Here is a 14,855-nt window from a genome sequence, read left to right as displayed (position 1 = left end):
AGTTGAGGACCAGAAGGTCCGAGTGTGAATCCTGACTCTTCCAAACGTGTGACTTTGAGTGAGTCAATAAACCTCTCTGGGTGACAGTTTTGTCACCCAGAGAGCAAGACAGCAATGTTTATCTCACAGGGTTCATTAACTTGACAAATACTTATTGAGCACTTACACTGTGCCCAGCACTGTTCTAGACACTGGGATGTAGGGATGAATAACACAGCAAGGCCCTGGTACCTGGGTAGTTTACATTCCAGCTGGAGAGACAGGCAAACAAGAAGTAAACAAAAAAATGAACAAATAATTTCAGACAGTATTGAGTGCTGTATTAGTTTCTTAGGACTGCTGCAACCAATGACCACAAATTGAGTGGCTTAGAGTAACAGACATGTATTTTCTCACAGTTCTGGAGGTCAGACGGTTAAAATTAAGGTGTCAGTAGGTCTGTGTTCCCTCTAAGTTTCTAGCAAAGAATCCTTCCCTGTCTCTTGCAGGCTCTGGTGGCTCCAGCTATTCCTGGCTTGTGGCAGCATCCCTCCATCGCTGCCTGCATCTTCACATGGCCTTCTCTGCATCTCTCTGGATCCTCTCCTCTTCTTAAAAGAATGACCAGTCATTGAATTTAGGGCCCACTCTAAATCAAGGAACATTTCATCTCAAGATCCTTCACTAACACTATTTCCAAATGAGGTCTCATCCTGAGGTTCCAGGGGTCATGAATTTCAGAAGCATTCTATTCAACCCATTCCCCATTTTGCACAAGTGCTGTAAGGAAATAAATGAGGCAATGGGCAAAGTGTCTAGAGGTAAATCTTCAGCAAAGATGGCCAGGGAAGGCACCTCTGAGGAGGTGATTGCCTAACTCTAAGAGTAGCCCGCTACAGGAGGAACGTTCCAGGGTCCCAGTGTCCAAATGGAGGCCTGAGGAGGCGACTGAGCTGAGTGAGAACTGAAGGTTGTAAAAGATCTCAAGAACTACGATGCATTACCTCCCTCCCCCAGAGAGCTCAAAGGACTGAACTTGTAATCCCCTCACCAAAGAGAGTGGGTGGTCCAAGCTCAGGAAGCCCCAGACCACAGCCAGCCTCCCTTCCGAGAGCACATTAATTTATAGGCCTCTCTCCCCACCTCCCCTTGCGATGCAGGTGGTTTCCTGATGCAGGATATTAACTTTCAGCTGCTGGAGGTCCCTAACCTCCATGCTGGCCTAAAAGGTTTCGTCAGGTTTGGATAAGCCTCAGATAAGGAGCTGAACTTTCGCAGGCTTATAAGAACTGCACCTCCAATCCTTCAGAGATTCGCTCATCACTAGCCTTAATCCATCTCAAATAAATTCTGTGCATACAGACGTGGTTTCCCACCATGGCTGTTTCACAAGGAAAAAGAACAGCTTTGTCTGTTCTGCAAAAGCCTCCTCTGTTTACACTATGCCCATGGATTTAATTTCCGAGATTTACATTTTAATTCTTTAAGATGTTCAGGAGAGGGGCTTCCCTGGTGGCACAGTGGTTGAGAGTCTGCCTGCCGATGCAGGGGACACGGGTTCATGCCCCGGTCCGGGAGGATCCCACATGCCACGGAGCGGCTGGGCCCGTGAGCCATGGCTGCTGAGCCTGCGTGTTCGGAGCCTGTGCTCCGCAACGGGAGAGGCCACAATAGTGAGAGGCCCGCGTACCGAAAAAAAAAAAAAAGAATTCAGACTAAGTCCAATTGTCTGCATTCAGACTCTACCCTTTACTAGATGGGAGACCCTCTGCAAAGTAAAACTAGGTAAGCTTTATGAATCTATTTCAGCATCTGAAAAATGGGGATAAAAATGTAGACAAATCAGTATGTGAAACTCATAGGGTTATTTTGGGGAAGAAGGGAGTTAAAGTATGTGCCTGGCACACTGTACTTAAGTAAGCAGAGCCCATCTTTATCCTCTGCCACCCAACACACAGCACTTTTATCGTGTGCACAGTGCATGCTATTTCTCTGCTCAAAAAGCTACAATGGCTTCCCTGTGCTTCCTAGAATAAGTCTAAATTTTGCTGCCTAGATTTTAAAATAACCAAGAAAACCATTGTTCAAGCTATCTAAAATATCAAGCTGGTTTTTTTTATGGATTGGAATTCCATCAACTCAGGGGCATAATTAATTCACTGTAAAGATCAACAACACTGATTGTTCATCCTTAAATAGCAAAAGGAGTAATAGAATGAATAATAAAAAATGGGATAACTCAATAACAATACTATGCATGTGACAGACCAAATCTTTTCAGTCACACTGGGAGTGTTGGGGGCACAAGGAGACAAAGAAGTTTTTGGCTATGGACAGGCTGTGAAGGCTCCATAGCTGGTCCCATCCGATCCCAACCTTGAGCCTGGAGGGTTCACTGCCCTCTCGAAATTCCATAAACGCAACACCATGCTTGTCTTTGTCTCCACCTCCATTCGGACTGTCCTCTCTCCAAGCCACCCACCCACAGGCCTACCCTGGTCCTGCCCACTCAGGCCTTCTACCTCCTTCAAAACCATCTCCAGCCCCACTCTTTCAGCAGTTCTGCCCCTTTCCTAGGCACCCCCGTCCTCTACGACTTTCTCCAGCACTGGGAAAGGACAGAGCCCACCAGCCCACAGACTGACTGGCTGTGAGTTTCTAGTGAAGCCGTCAGCGTTTGGAGGTAGGAACAGTGTCTGCCAAATAGCCCATGTTCCTGCTCATACCCGCACAGACAGAAGCTGGTAAATGTCTGCTGATTCACTCTAAGTCCAAATACCGCCCCCTCAAAAAACAAATAAATAAATAGTGGTGAAGGAAAAGAATGGAAAAAGACTTTTGGACTCACGGACAGGAAAGTGATTTGGCTTGGCTGTCAACATGACCAGCTGCTACACTGCCAACATCCCTCTCAACTTTATTAAAGAACCTAGGGCTTCCCTGTGGCGCAGTCGTTGGGAATCCGCCTGCCAATGCAGGGGGCGTGGGTTCGAGCCCTGGTCCGGGAAGATCCCGCGTGCCGCGGAGCAGCTAGGCCCGTGCGCCACAACTGATGAGCCTGCGCTCCGGAGCCTGTGAGCCACAATTCCTGAAGCCCGGGTACCTAGAGCCCGTGCTCTGAAACAAGAGAAGCCGCCGCAATGAGAAGCCCGAGCGCCACGGCGAACAGAAGCCCCCGCTCACCGCAACTAGAGAAGGCCTGCGCGCAGCAACGGAGACCCAACACTGCCAAAAATAAATAAATTAGATAATTAAAAAAAAAGAACCTAAACCGTCAAACGTAAAAGAAGTGTGTGTACATGCTCACACGTGCACATGCGTACATGTGTGTGCACGTGCACGCACACCAACGACACACAAAATACCGGTTCCTCTGAGCATTGTCGTTTTGTTCCACTGTCATTCGTCAACCATCTATTGAGCACCTACTCTGTGCTAAGCACTGCATCTGGTGCTAGGAGCTCAAATTAGAAGACACAATTCCTTCTGTCCCGGAGTGGGATGGGGAGGCTTAGACGGATCATTACGACAATGTGAGGGAAGCTCTGCCAGAGGCGGGGGGAGGCGATGGCTAACTCCAGAGTGGAGGGACGAATCCCCCACCGGCTGGGGTGGGAGTGAGTCAGGATCACCCAGCACAGGAGACTCCGGCTGAGTTTTACAGAGTGAGCAGAAGGGGCATCTCTAGGAGGGGGGCTGCGAGGGGAGCTGAAATCTCCACCATTTCCAGGTAAACTGTCATCACAGTGGCTGTACACACTGTCCTAACAAGACAGCAGAGGACCGCGTGAAAACGAGTCTGCTTCTCACACACACACTGGAAGCATTAGCATCAGGCTGAAGACCTACAGCACCCACCATGGTGGCAGAACCTGGGGACCCCCCGGAGGCCAGGGTGCAGAACAGAACAAGGGTTGCTGCAAAGAGGAGAAAGCATTCCAAATAAAGCAATCAGTTGATCCAAAGGCACAGAGGTGTGGACGAGCATTTTTAAGACTCAGGATCAATCGGGTAGAGCCTTCTGGGGATAAACAGGACGAGATGGGGGAGGGATGCCAGAAATTAAGGTGGGCATGGCTTGAGGAGGCCTGGCCTAGTGTCTCCTAGAAGAAAGCAGCATGTCAATGAGCGTCCACATCCAGCCATCACTGTGAGAACGCGTTGCCAAACCTATTGTCAAGTATAAAGAACACATTTCTATCAACTGGCAAAATGCTTCCCAAAAGATTGCTTCAGCTAAGATAAAAAAATTTGAATGAATCAGCTAGGATTGTTTGTAATGTTCTCTGGCTTCCAGCAAGCCAAGCTCCAGAGAGGATGGAAATGGAGTTCCCTAACATCATGGGGTTCAAGAGCCCCATCCCTGACTGCTGGGCTAGAGGGGACCAAGTGCACCACAGGTAGCAGAGGACATGGGCAAATGGGCACCACCTGTCTCCACAGGTGCTCCCATCAGCGGGCCTGATGAACGCAGCTGTCACAGGCAGGCGTCCAAGTCAGAACATCCCCTCTGCCTGGAGGGGAGAGTGTACCAGCCTGGGCATCTGGAAGGGGGCGTCAGAGAGAGAAAGCTGGGGAAAACTGGCAGGTGGGCGACAGTCCAAAGAGACTAACACGCTCAGCCTCTCATGCTCCCACCTGCCTAAGCTGGAAACACTCACAGCCTCATAATCTGTCTCCAGGACAAACTCGGTGACTTAAACGATGGTCTGTCTTGGACTCCAGTGAGCAGCACTCAATCTAAGGAAGGTGCAGGGAGCTTAAGCACTCAACAGCTGGGATATTCTAAATACACCAGTTGCCTTCTCCCTAGCCTGCCCAGGCTATGGAGGAAGTACAAATGCCTTCGCTCAGAAACAAGGCACTATGCAATCTGCTTGAGATAAGGCAAACCCACTTAGAAGCTTCTGGAGCTAGAACTGGCTGAGCAGTCGCGAGAGCAAGCCTAGGTGTGATGTGTAGGCAGAGGAGCACTGCGATGGACCGAATGTCTGTGTCCTCCCAGAATGCACATGTTGAAATCACATCCCCCAACATGACACTATTAGGAGGCGAGGGCCTCCGGGAAATGATTATATCATGAGGGTAGAGCCGTCATGTGGGATGAGTACCCTTATAAAAGGGACCCCAGAGCGATCCTTTCCCTCCTTCTGCCTCATGAGGACACAGAGAAAAGACAGCTTTCTATGGACCAGGAAACCAGCCCTTAGCAGACGTGGAAACTCCCAGCACCTTGATCTTAGACTTGAAGGGTCCAGAACCATAAGAAATAAATGTTTGCTGTTTGACACCCCGCCCCACCCCCCTGTTTATGGTATTTTGTTATAGCAGCCAGAACTGACTAAGATAGGTACCTAATAAACTCACTCCTCTGCACCAGGGTGGTTCTGTGGGGCCTGGTGTGGGTCAAGGATCTGTGACCGTGTTTCACCAGGAGTAGAAGAAAGTCCTCCAATGGGAGTAGAAGAAAGTCCTCCAATGGGAATCAAGACATTGTATTGCAAACCCTGAAGTCAGACTACCTGCGTTCAAACTCCTGGCTCAGGTGTCACACCTTGGGAGTGGGAAAGTACAGATAAGCAAGAGGAGGAGGCTAAGCTGATCTATGAGTTAATGGATAAGAGTTACAGACACCAGTAAGAACTCACACTTAATATAGATACAACTGCTTACATATAGAAATAGACATGCATATATACATGGGTTAGTATACACACACATATTTTTCCTTGCTCTGCCAGCTGAGAGGGCCTAAAAGAAATGACACCCCAATAACAACAAGCACACCTAGCACCCAGATGTTGGTTTCTAACATCATTCTCCAATAAAAGGAATCAGTGCTCCTTAAGGAAATGACACTCTAGGACAGAGGTGGGAAATATACAAGACGAACTTGGAGCATCTTACACAATAGTATCAGAAAGTATTGAGGAAGGGCTCAAAAAATAATTGACAAGGATATATCAAAGAGACGCAAGGAGCCCACTGAAAGAACTCCTGATGGACAAGGCAAGAAAATAAAATTTGTATTGCTTTATAGCCCAAGGTGTAGAATAAATATCATGAGTCCACACTGATCTAAATAAATGATTGAATAAATTAATAAATGAAGGATAAGGGCCAAATCTCCTTTGCAGAAAAGTAACTTACGTAGATACCCTCCCCTCAATGAGATGGAACATAACTCCGCACTCCTTAAGAGTAAGCTATGCACAGATTTCCTTCCAAAGAGTACAGTATGGAAAGGAGGGGGGAAAGTAACTTTGCAGTGGAGAAACTTGACAAACACGACTTCAGCCAAGTGTTAAAGATCAACATCAATAGTCATAGATCATGTTGACAGTAAATGCCTTTGATATGATGTCATGCAAATGGAGCTCTACCTCTGTGATCTTCCCCAAAACCCATAACCTCAGTCTAATCATGGGAAAAACATCATTCAAATTCCAAGAGAGGGGCATCTACAGTACAGACTCAAAATACCAGGACTCCTCAGAACTGTCAAGGTCATCAAAAACAAGGTAAGTCTTAGAAACTGTCACAGCCAAGAGGAGCCTAAGGAGACATGGCAACTAAATGTAATGTGGTGTCCTGGACGGGATCCCAGAAGAGGGAAAGGACATTAGGTGAAAACTAAGGGAATCTGGGTAAGCTATGGACTTTAGCTAATAATAATGGATCAATATTGGGTCATTAGTTGTAACAAATGAACCACACTAATGTAAGATGTTAGTAACAGGGGAAACGGGATGTGGGGTATATGGGAACTCTCTGTACTACTACCTTCACAATTTTTCGAAAAATCTAAATCTGTTCTTTCAACTAAAAAAACACCCAGGCTCTACCACTCACGAGTTATATAAACATCACTAGATGGATTCTACTCTGTGCCTCAGTTTTCTCATCTGTACGGTGGGATTATTAGTTATAATACCTACTTCATAAACTATGGGGGCAGATTCAATGAGACAGTGTGTGTAAAGCACCTGTCCCAATGTCTGGAATACAGGAGATGCACAAATGTTGGCAACATCATTATCATCCTCATCACCCCTATAAAATAAAATTTAAAAAAGAAAAACTGTTCTTCTTATTAGTGACCATCTCAACAATAAAACTTTCCCCCTTTATTTTATTTTTTTTTTTTTTTTGCGGTATCCGGGCCTCTCACCACCGCGGCCTCTCCCATTGCAGAGTACAGGCTCCGGACGCACAGGCTCCGGACGCGCAGGCTCAGCGGCCATGGCTCACGGGCCCAGCCACTCCACGGCATGTGGGATCTTCCCGGACCGGGGCACGAACCCGTGTCCCCTGCATCGGCAGGCAGACTCTCAACCACTGCGCCACTAGGGAAGCCCTCCCCCTTTATTGATCTGGAAGTTTTGAAACTCAAGTACGTGGGAGGAGAGGCTCTGAAACTTCACCTGAAACTCATATCACAGGATTGGGGTGAGGACACTGAATCTGCTACAAGGAAAAGCCCACCCGAGGCCACCTGGCAGGGAACAGGCCACCCTGCACAGTCCATGCAGAATGTGATTATTTAAATATGCCTATCATCTTCCTACCACAAACACACAAAGTGAGTCAACGTGAAATGAAATGGTAATGTTGTTCAGTTTGTTCTGGAAAGATGGATGCATTTCCTACATGACTTGGATATTCTACTGATTCTGGACAAAATGGGGGATGATATATATACACGGTAAAGATTAGCATATAGGAAGTGTGACCAGGGAACCAACCACTTTCCACCATAAAAAATGTTCATGCATTTTTCTTATTTACTAGTTAGCATCATATGACAACTTGGAGTTTTTCCCTGGAAGTGGTAACAACAGTTTTAATTTATTCACCCAAATCCCATACTCATAAAGCAAACAATATTTCATAATGTGTAACGTTACCAGGGGGACCGTAATTCATGGCTAAAGGATCAGAGCTTTATAACAGATGGGTTTTCTTTTTTTCTTTTTCTTTTTATTTATTTATTTAGTTAGTTAGTTAGTTACTTTTGTCTGCATTGGGTCTTTGTTGCCACGCGCGGGCTTTCTCTAGTTGCTGTGAGCGGGGGCTACTCCTTGTTGCAGTGCGCGGGCTCCTCGTTGAGGTGGCTTCTCTTGTTGCAGAGCAAGGCTCTAGGTGCGCGGGCTTCAGTAGTTGTGGCACACGGGCTCAGTAGTTGTGGCTCGTGGGTTTAGAGCACAGGCTCAGTAGTTGTGGTACACGGGCTTAGTTGTTCCACAGCATGTGGGATCTTCTCGGACCAGGGCTCGAACCCGTGTCCCCTGCATTGGCAGGAGGATTCTCAACCACCGAGCCACCAGGGAAGTTCCCAGATGGGTTTTCTGAAGTGTTTGGGGAAACCTAAGATCCAGCCCCAGCAGTCTGACCAATACATTTGAAATATGCAAAAGAGCTTAAGTCAAGCACATTATAAATGGCAGTGGTTGCTGTCACCACAAGCCCACCTCAACAATTAATGGGCTGGGCTGGGCTGCCAGAAAGCAAACTATGATTTATTGTTCTCTTCAGATTAGTAAAAGCAATGCTATCCAGTGTGAATTCCAGTATTAATCCACATGGGAAAGAACTGATGTTTCCAAATGGCCATGAGAGTAGGTTACACTTCTGAAACCACATTTCTTTTCACCTTAATTCTCAGCCACTCAGAAATCTCTGCTTTTACCCAAGTTCTCTGAATAATACTCAAAACCTGCAGCATGGGACATTTTGTACTCTATTAACTCAAATCCACTTAAAACTGATCAAGATAGAGCATCAGCAGAAAGCCACGTTGGGTCAGGGATATCCCCAAGTCTCTCATTTTACAGATGGGAAAACTGAGGCTACAGGGCAAAGCAGCTGGCCTAAGTTCCTCAATAAAGGCAGCAACACTGCTGGGAGCAAAACTGGGATCTCCTAGGTATAGCAATATATATACATCGATGATGTATCAGTATATGTAATACAGATGATATACACTTCGGTATGTACTGGAGAAAAGTGGCTTTTTAAAATCTGAAGACACACAGAGGAATATTTTAATGATGCCTTTGATGAACATAATTTTCCAGCCTTAAGTCATGGCACAAGACTCGACACATGCAGAAAGTGTGGCGCTCAGTAGAGGGGAGCTGGCTGGGAAGGGGGCCATCCGTTCCCACTGCCCAGGGGCACAGAGACCCACTAAGGGAGCAGCTAGGGTCTGTGGGCAGGGTCCCATCTCAGCCCGGCCTGAGCCTGCTCAGCACTCAGCCTTGGTCCTTCTCACACATTCTGGTGCATTTTCACAGCAGCCGGTGTGGCGACTTTAAATGTAAATAAGATCAGGTGACTCTTCTGCTTAAAACCCACCACTGACTTCCTTCCTCTGATCCCGAGACTACACGCCTGCCCTCCTCTCCTCATTCATTTCATACAACTTCCTCTCTCACTCCAGCTTCCTTCTGATCCTGGAACACTGGGGTGTTCCTGCCCACCAGGCCACTCCCTTGCAAGTTCCGCAGCTGGTCCCCCAGATTCTCCAATAGCTCGTCTTCCTTGTCGTTCTCTGGTCACCCCATCTAAAACGGCCCTCCCAGCCTCTATCGCACCAACCATTATATTTTCTTCACTGCTTGTACCCCTCTTGGAATTTGCCTTGTTTATTAATTTGCATGCTTGGCACTGAATGTTCCCGAAGCTAGACTGTGAATTCCAAGAGCACAGGGGTCTTTGCCGTCTCGGTCACTCCTTTATCCTCAAGGCCCAGAAAGTGCCTGGCACACGGTTACTGGTTACAAAATAAACGAGCACACTATGTTTGAAAGGTATCAAAAAGTACTTGAGCTGGAAGAAACATTTCTCTAATAGCAAGATCCCAGCCCCGGGTGAGCACCGAGGAGGAGGGAAGGCTATGCCTCTTGGGCACAGAGTCTATAAGGGACTTTATTTCAGTTCACTGAGCAGAGAATCAGCTCAATGGTGAAACCTTTACACGGTGCTCACTGATGCTCTCAAATGCCCAGCTGAGAGGTCGTGTTCTCAATTCCAAGCCACCCTCTTGGTTCTGTTCGACTTCAGAATCAAGGCTAAGCCTGTGGGTGAGCATTCAAAGGTGCTTCAGTAACTTCAAATGAGCTGTGTGTGTGTGTGTCTGTGTTTGTGGTCTTGACTTATTAAATAACCGGTATAGAAGTGCTCTAAAACTCGAGATTCGAGACACGTGTGCACGTACAGCATTGCCAATTGCATTTGACGTGGTGAAGAGCAATTCTGTGGCTCTTCAGAATTCCTGAGAGCCATCCAATGGCTCATGAGCTCTGTGGACAACAGAGAATGTGGGTCAATTAAGGCTCCTTGAAAACGTGGCCCTGGATCTCATACATACAGAAAGCCCAGCTGTGGGCCCACGGGTCCCTGACCGTCCTCATGCCCTGTGGTCTAACAGCCACAGCAAGGGGCAATTTACAGATGAAAGAACCTAGATGAGCTCAAAAATGGCACAGGGTAGAAATCCACTCCCACGTGCACACACCACAGATACAGCAGAGAAAGGCCCGGGAGTAGCTGCTGCGCTGTCACCTGCTGTAACAAGATTCATTTGTAGGGAAGTTAAAGATAATGCGATCCAGAGGAAAGAACTTCGGTTTCCTCTGAGAACGTCTGATGTTGTCAACTTGCAAGCCTGCTTCCCTCTTCTGCCCGCCCCGGTGCACGGCAGCCCAAACACGCAGGGACTCCTCTGGGCAAAGAGGCCTCAGCCACTCACCGCCAGAAGTACACATTACAAAGCAGCATCCCCAGGCTGCCCGTGAGTCCCTGCGCAGCAGGGCCTGGGTGCCCACAGCGTGGCCAGTCCAGAGCCCCTCAGAGCTGTCCTGTGTGGATGGGCTGCAGAACCGACCCTGTGGCTTCTGTTCATCTGAAGCCACACAGCTTTCTACTGTTTATTTCTAGCACAATTCATGGCCCCTCTGTTTCAAGTTAACGGCACAATTCTGGAACAAGAGTTTAACCCCAGAAGATGCTGTGCAGTCATGTTTCAGATTCTGTCTGTAAGACGCAACACCTTTGTTTTGGTCTGATGTTACTGTCACTGGCACATTTTTTTTTAACATCTTTACTGGAGTATAATTGCTTTACAGTGTTGTGTTAGTTTCTGCTGTATAACAAAGTTCATCAGCTATACGCGTATGTATATCCCCATATCCCCTCCCTCTTGCGTCTCCCACCCACCCTCCTTATCCCACCCGTCTAGGTCGCAAAGCACCGAGCTGATCTCCCTGTGCTATGCGGCTGCTTCCCACTAGCTATCTATTTTACATTTGGTAGTGTATATATGTCAGTGTTACTCTCTCACTTCGTCCCAGCTTACCCTTCCCCCTCCCCGTGTCCTCAAGTCCATTCTCTACATCTGCACTGGCACATTTTTACTGCCACATTTTACTGAGCATTCATTTCACAGGCAGAATGGTCAGAAGCAAAGGTAAGGAGGGGGTACCAGCTGGCGGTTCTTTGCCATCATTTTAGAGAACGTCTCTCTCCGTATAAAATGGTCCTGCAAGGCCAGAGCCATGTAAATAATTCACAAAAGCAAGTTCAGTTCTCCCCGTCTGAAATCCTAGTAATATCTTATGAGGGAGCTGCCGCCCGCCATCTCACAGGGCCACGCGTAGCTAGCAGCTTCCATCCCTGGAAGATGCTATTAAGTCTCGATAGTCTGTGATTTGCAGATGATTATAACTTTTGCTCTGCATATCATTTTTCCTGACAGGCAAATCCCATCAATCGAATAGCATGACTGATTAAAAAGGAGGCAAACTTGACATAAGCAGTCTGATAAGCCGTTTTTCATATCGACTACAACAGCCGTGAACGCTCACGGTTGTGGGTAGAAAAGCCAGATCTGATACCAACCTTTTCTCTCCCCATCCTCCAGGGGCCTCGGCACACGTGCTCCAGCAAGACTTTCCTAACTCGAGCATTTTATGTATCAAAAGGAGAAATGCAATTCAGTGTTGGGGGTAGGGGCGCTTGCTCTCTAGTTCATTGAAAAAAATTGTCCTCCCAGAGCATCCCACTGAACTCCCAATCTGTCAAGCGAGAAAACGCACCGCAGCCAGTGCCCTGACAGCAGCACGTGCGTTACACCCACAGTCACGGCACCTTCTCAATTTTGCTCATGGCTTCGTCTCTAGCCAAATGGAACTTATTACTTATGGCTTGTTGGGATTTATGAATTATTTATAAAACTAGGTCTATGACTCCAGACTCTTAAAAGACAACACAAGTCCCCACATTGTTACCCGCAACTGCGCTTCTATCAGAGAGAGCAGACCGACTTTCTCCATAACACGCTGCATGTTTAGGATGAAACAATCGTTGTGAAAATATCCAGCCTGTTAAGATTTCTTTGGAAGCTATCTATGGGATGCCTGGATGTATTTTTAAACCGGTCTCTTTTATTTTAAGCCAGCCTGGGATTCAAGAAAGATGTGGCGGACGTGGGCGACAAACGTATTTCCCAACTTGAATATAAACAGGCAGGTCCCGCCACTTTCTCCTGGTGGTTTCAGGCTGCCATAAAGAAAGGGAAAGAGGCAGTTGCCCCTGAATGTGTTTCTAGCAGGTTCAATAAGACCATGCCTGTGAGTCTTCCAGAGCACAGTGGCTGTGTATCCTGAGTGGGGACTAAAACACGCACTGGAAGACACAGTCTAGGTTACACTTTCCCTCTCCAGCTCCCCCACACATGTGAACGTGGCTGGCAAAACACGTAAGACAGCGCACACCCTCGCCAGGCTCTTCTCAGTCACTGGACCAACTGGAGGGGTTGTGAGGCATCCCTGGGTTGAAGAGCAGAAAGCGACCAGCCAGCCATGGTCTGGGCCACACCTCCAGGTCAGCGACACTTTTGCTTGACAAAGAAAGCCCCAGGTGGAGGTGGCCTATGGGGGCCCTGACCAAGCTGCAGCTGGCCTTGATGCAGGAGCCCCGAGGGACAGTGGCCTCCACCCAATCCCCTCCAGAGACATGAGCTCCCACCACTCTCACAAGCCCACAGCAGCCCTGCCCTTGGAGAGGCACCCGGCCATGAGCCCCTCCCCAGGGGCTCTGCCCCAAATGTCCAGCCCCGACTCTTCCCCCAAGCAAGGTCCAGAGGAAGAAGCAGAGGCTGGACAGTGGAGGCCCGGGAATGCTGATGACACTTCAGGCCACCTCAGGCCATCATCCTCACGGTACCTCCTAAAGCTCCCATGATACGTCCACAGAAGAATGTAAAGCCCCATAACCCTCTGCACGCAGATGATACTCTCCCAAAAGAGCACAACCAAAGGAAAAGCAGGCAGGAGACAGTGGGCTTACCTTGCTGGAAAACATCTGCCAGGAGGAAGGAAAAACAGAGGCGGAGAGAGGGAGAGAGAAGCGAGAAAAATAAAATTAATAATAATGTTGAAAATGACAGTGATACTCATCATAGCTAACATACACTGACTATGCTAAACACTCCTGGTACGATATTCCCTCTACTCAGAGACAGTGGTTAAGAGCTTGAGCTCTGGAAGGCGGCTGCCTGGGTTTAAATTCTGGCTGCACACTTATTAACTCTGTGGCTTACAGTTCCCTAAACCACGAATAGATTTGTACTGCAAAGATTAAACAAATGATGTCCCATGTTTTAAAGGTTTAGATCGGTGCCCGGGACATAGTAAACATACAAAAGTTGCCAGTTATTATTCATGTTAATATTATTATTTTCACAACAGTGCTATCAAGCAAGTTGTAATATTATCCTCACTTTATAGATAGGTAAACTGAGCTTCTGGAAGGTTAAGTAACTCGTCCAAGGTCACAGGGGAATAAGCTCAGGATTGAACTCAAGTCAGTCTGATTCCCAAAACCATCATCTTACCGCCTACTACGCTGCCTGGCTGGTTTATAAATAACAACAAAAGCAACAAAGGCACACAACAGGATAAACAGAGGAAGGGCCTATGAGTAAAGTTCCATATTTAAATCATAATAAGCACATTTGTATGAATTCTCCAAATTTTAACTCACAACTAATTAACACTATGTCTTCATATTAAATCCTAGGTCAAAATCTGTTAAAAGGTGAAAAAACATTAATTCATCTTTTTCAATAAATATTTGAGAAGCTACCATATGCCAAGCACTAGGTCTGGCACCAGGAAACATGCCTATTAGCGAAAAGCATAAACGAATAAGCAGTGGCCAACACCTGCCGAGGGGAACCGCTAGCATGACTTACAACGCTTCACATTTGTTCTGCCTGTTTCTGAGCTTTACATAAATGGACTGAATTTGTTCTGTCTGCCTTCTTTGCTCCATAGTGATTATGGGAGCCATCCATGCTGTAGCATGCAGTAGGTCATTCATTCTCACTGCTGGATAGTATTCCACCACATGATTTTATCATAATTTATTTCTCCATCCTAACGTGGATGGATATTTGGATTGTTTGCAGTGTTGAGCAATTAAGAATTGTGATACTTTGTCCGTATCTTTTGGTGAACATATGTGCATATGCAAGGTACTTTTTGACATCAGGCTCACCCTGCTTCTACCGACTTTCAATCACCCCAAAAGTATTCTTATCTCCTCCTACTTTCTCATCCAGTAACTTAAAGATGGAAGATAGCACTGGCAAGAATACAGACAGCACCACCCAGATGTGAGCCGGTTCCTGCCCTGCTCATGGGGTTGTAAATAGGCATAAAACTTCTACAAGATAGTTTGACAGTATGTATGGCAATGTTAAATATATGTCCTTACCCTAACAATACCACTGCTAGGAATTTCATTTAATGAAATACCTAAAGGTCTTCAAGTACCTAAAGTCTACAAAGATGTTCATTACAGCATTGTGT

General features: G+C 47.0%; 1 protein-coding gene across 4 annotated transcripts in view; it reads right to left on the bottom strand.

Moving 5' to 3' along the window:
* GFRA1 (GDNF family receptor alpha 1) overlaps window positions 1-14,855 on the bottom strand; it is a 205,739-nt gene that overhangs the window by 135,921 nt on the left and 54,963 nt on the right. For 3 of the 4 annotated variants that reach the window (XM_067709299.1, XM_067709298.1, XM_067709297.1), the window contains one exon: window positions 13,330-13,344. The exons of the other annotated variant lie outside the window; for it this stretch is intronic. In XM_067709299.1, the coding sequence (XP_067565400.1) occupies window positions 13,330-13,344 (15 nt within the window). The remainder of the gene's footprint in view (window positions 1-13,329; window positions 13,345-14,855) is intronic. 4 annotated transcript variants of the gene reach the window in all.

This window comes from Pseudorca crassidens, chromosome 16 (assembly GCF_039906515.1).
Source record: "Pseudorca crassidens isolate mPseCra1 chromosome 16, mPseCra1.hap1, whole genome shotgun sequence".
NCBI classification, from domain to species: domain Eukaryota; kingdom Metazoa; phylum Chordata; class Mammalia; order Artiodactyla; family Delphinidae; genus Pseudorca; species Pseudorca crassidens.
The sequence above is the reverse complement of the archived record's forward strand: the minus strand, read 5'-3'. Positions and strand labels throughout refer to the sequence as shown.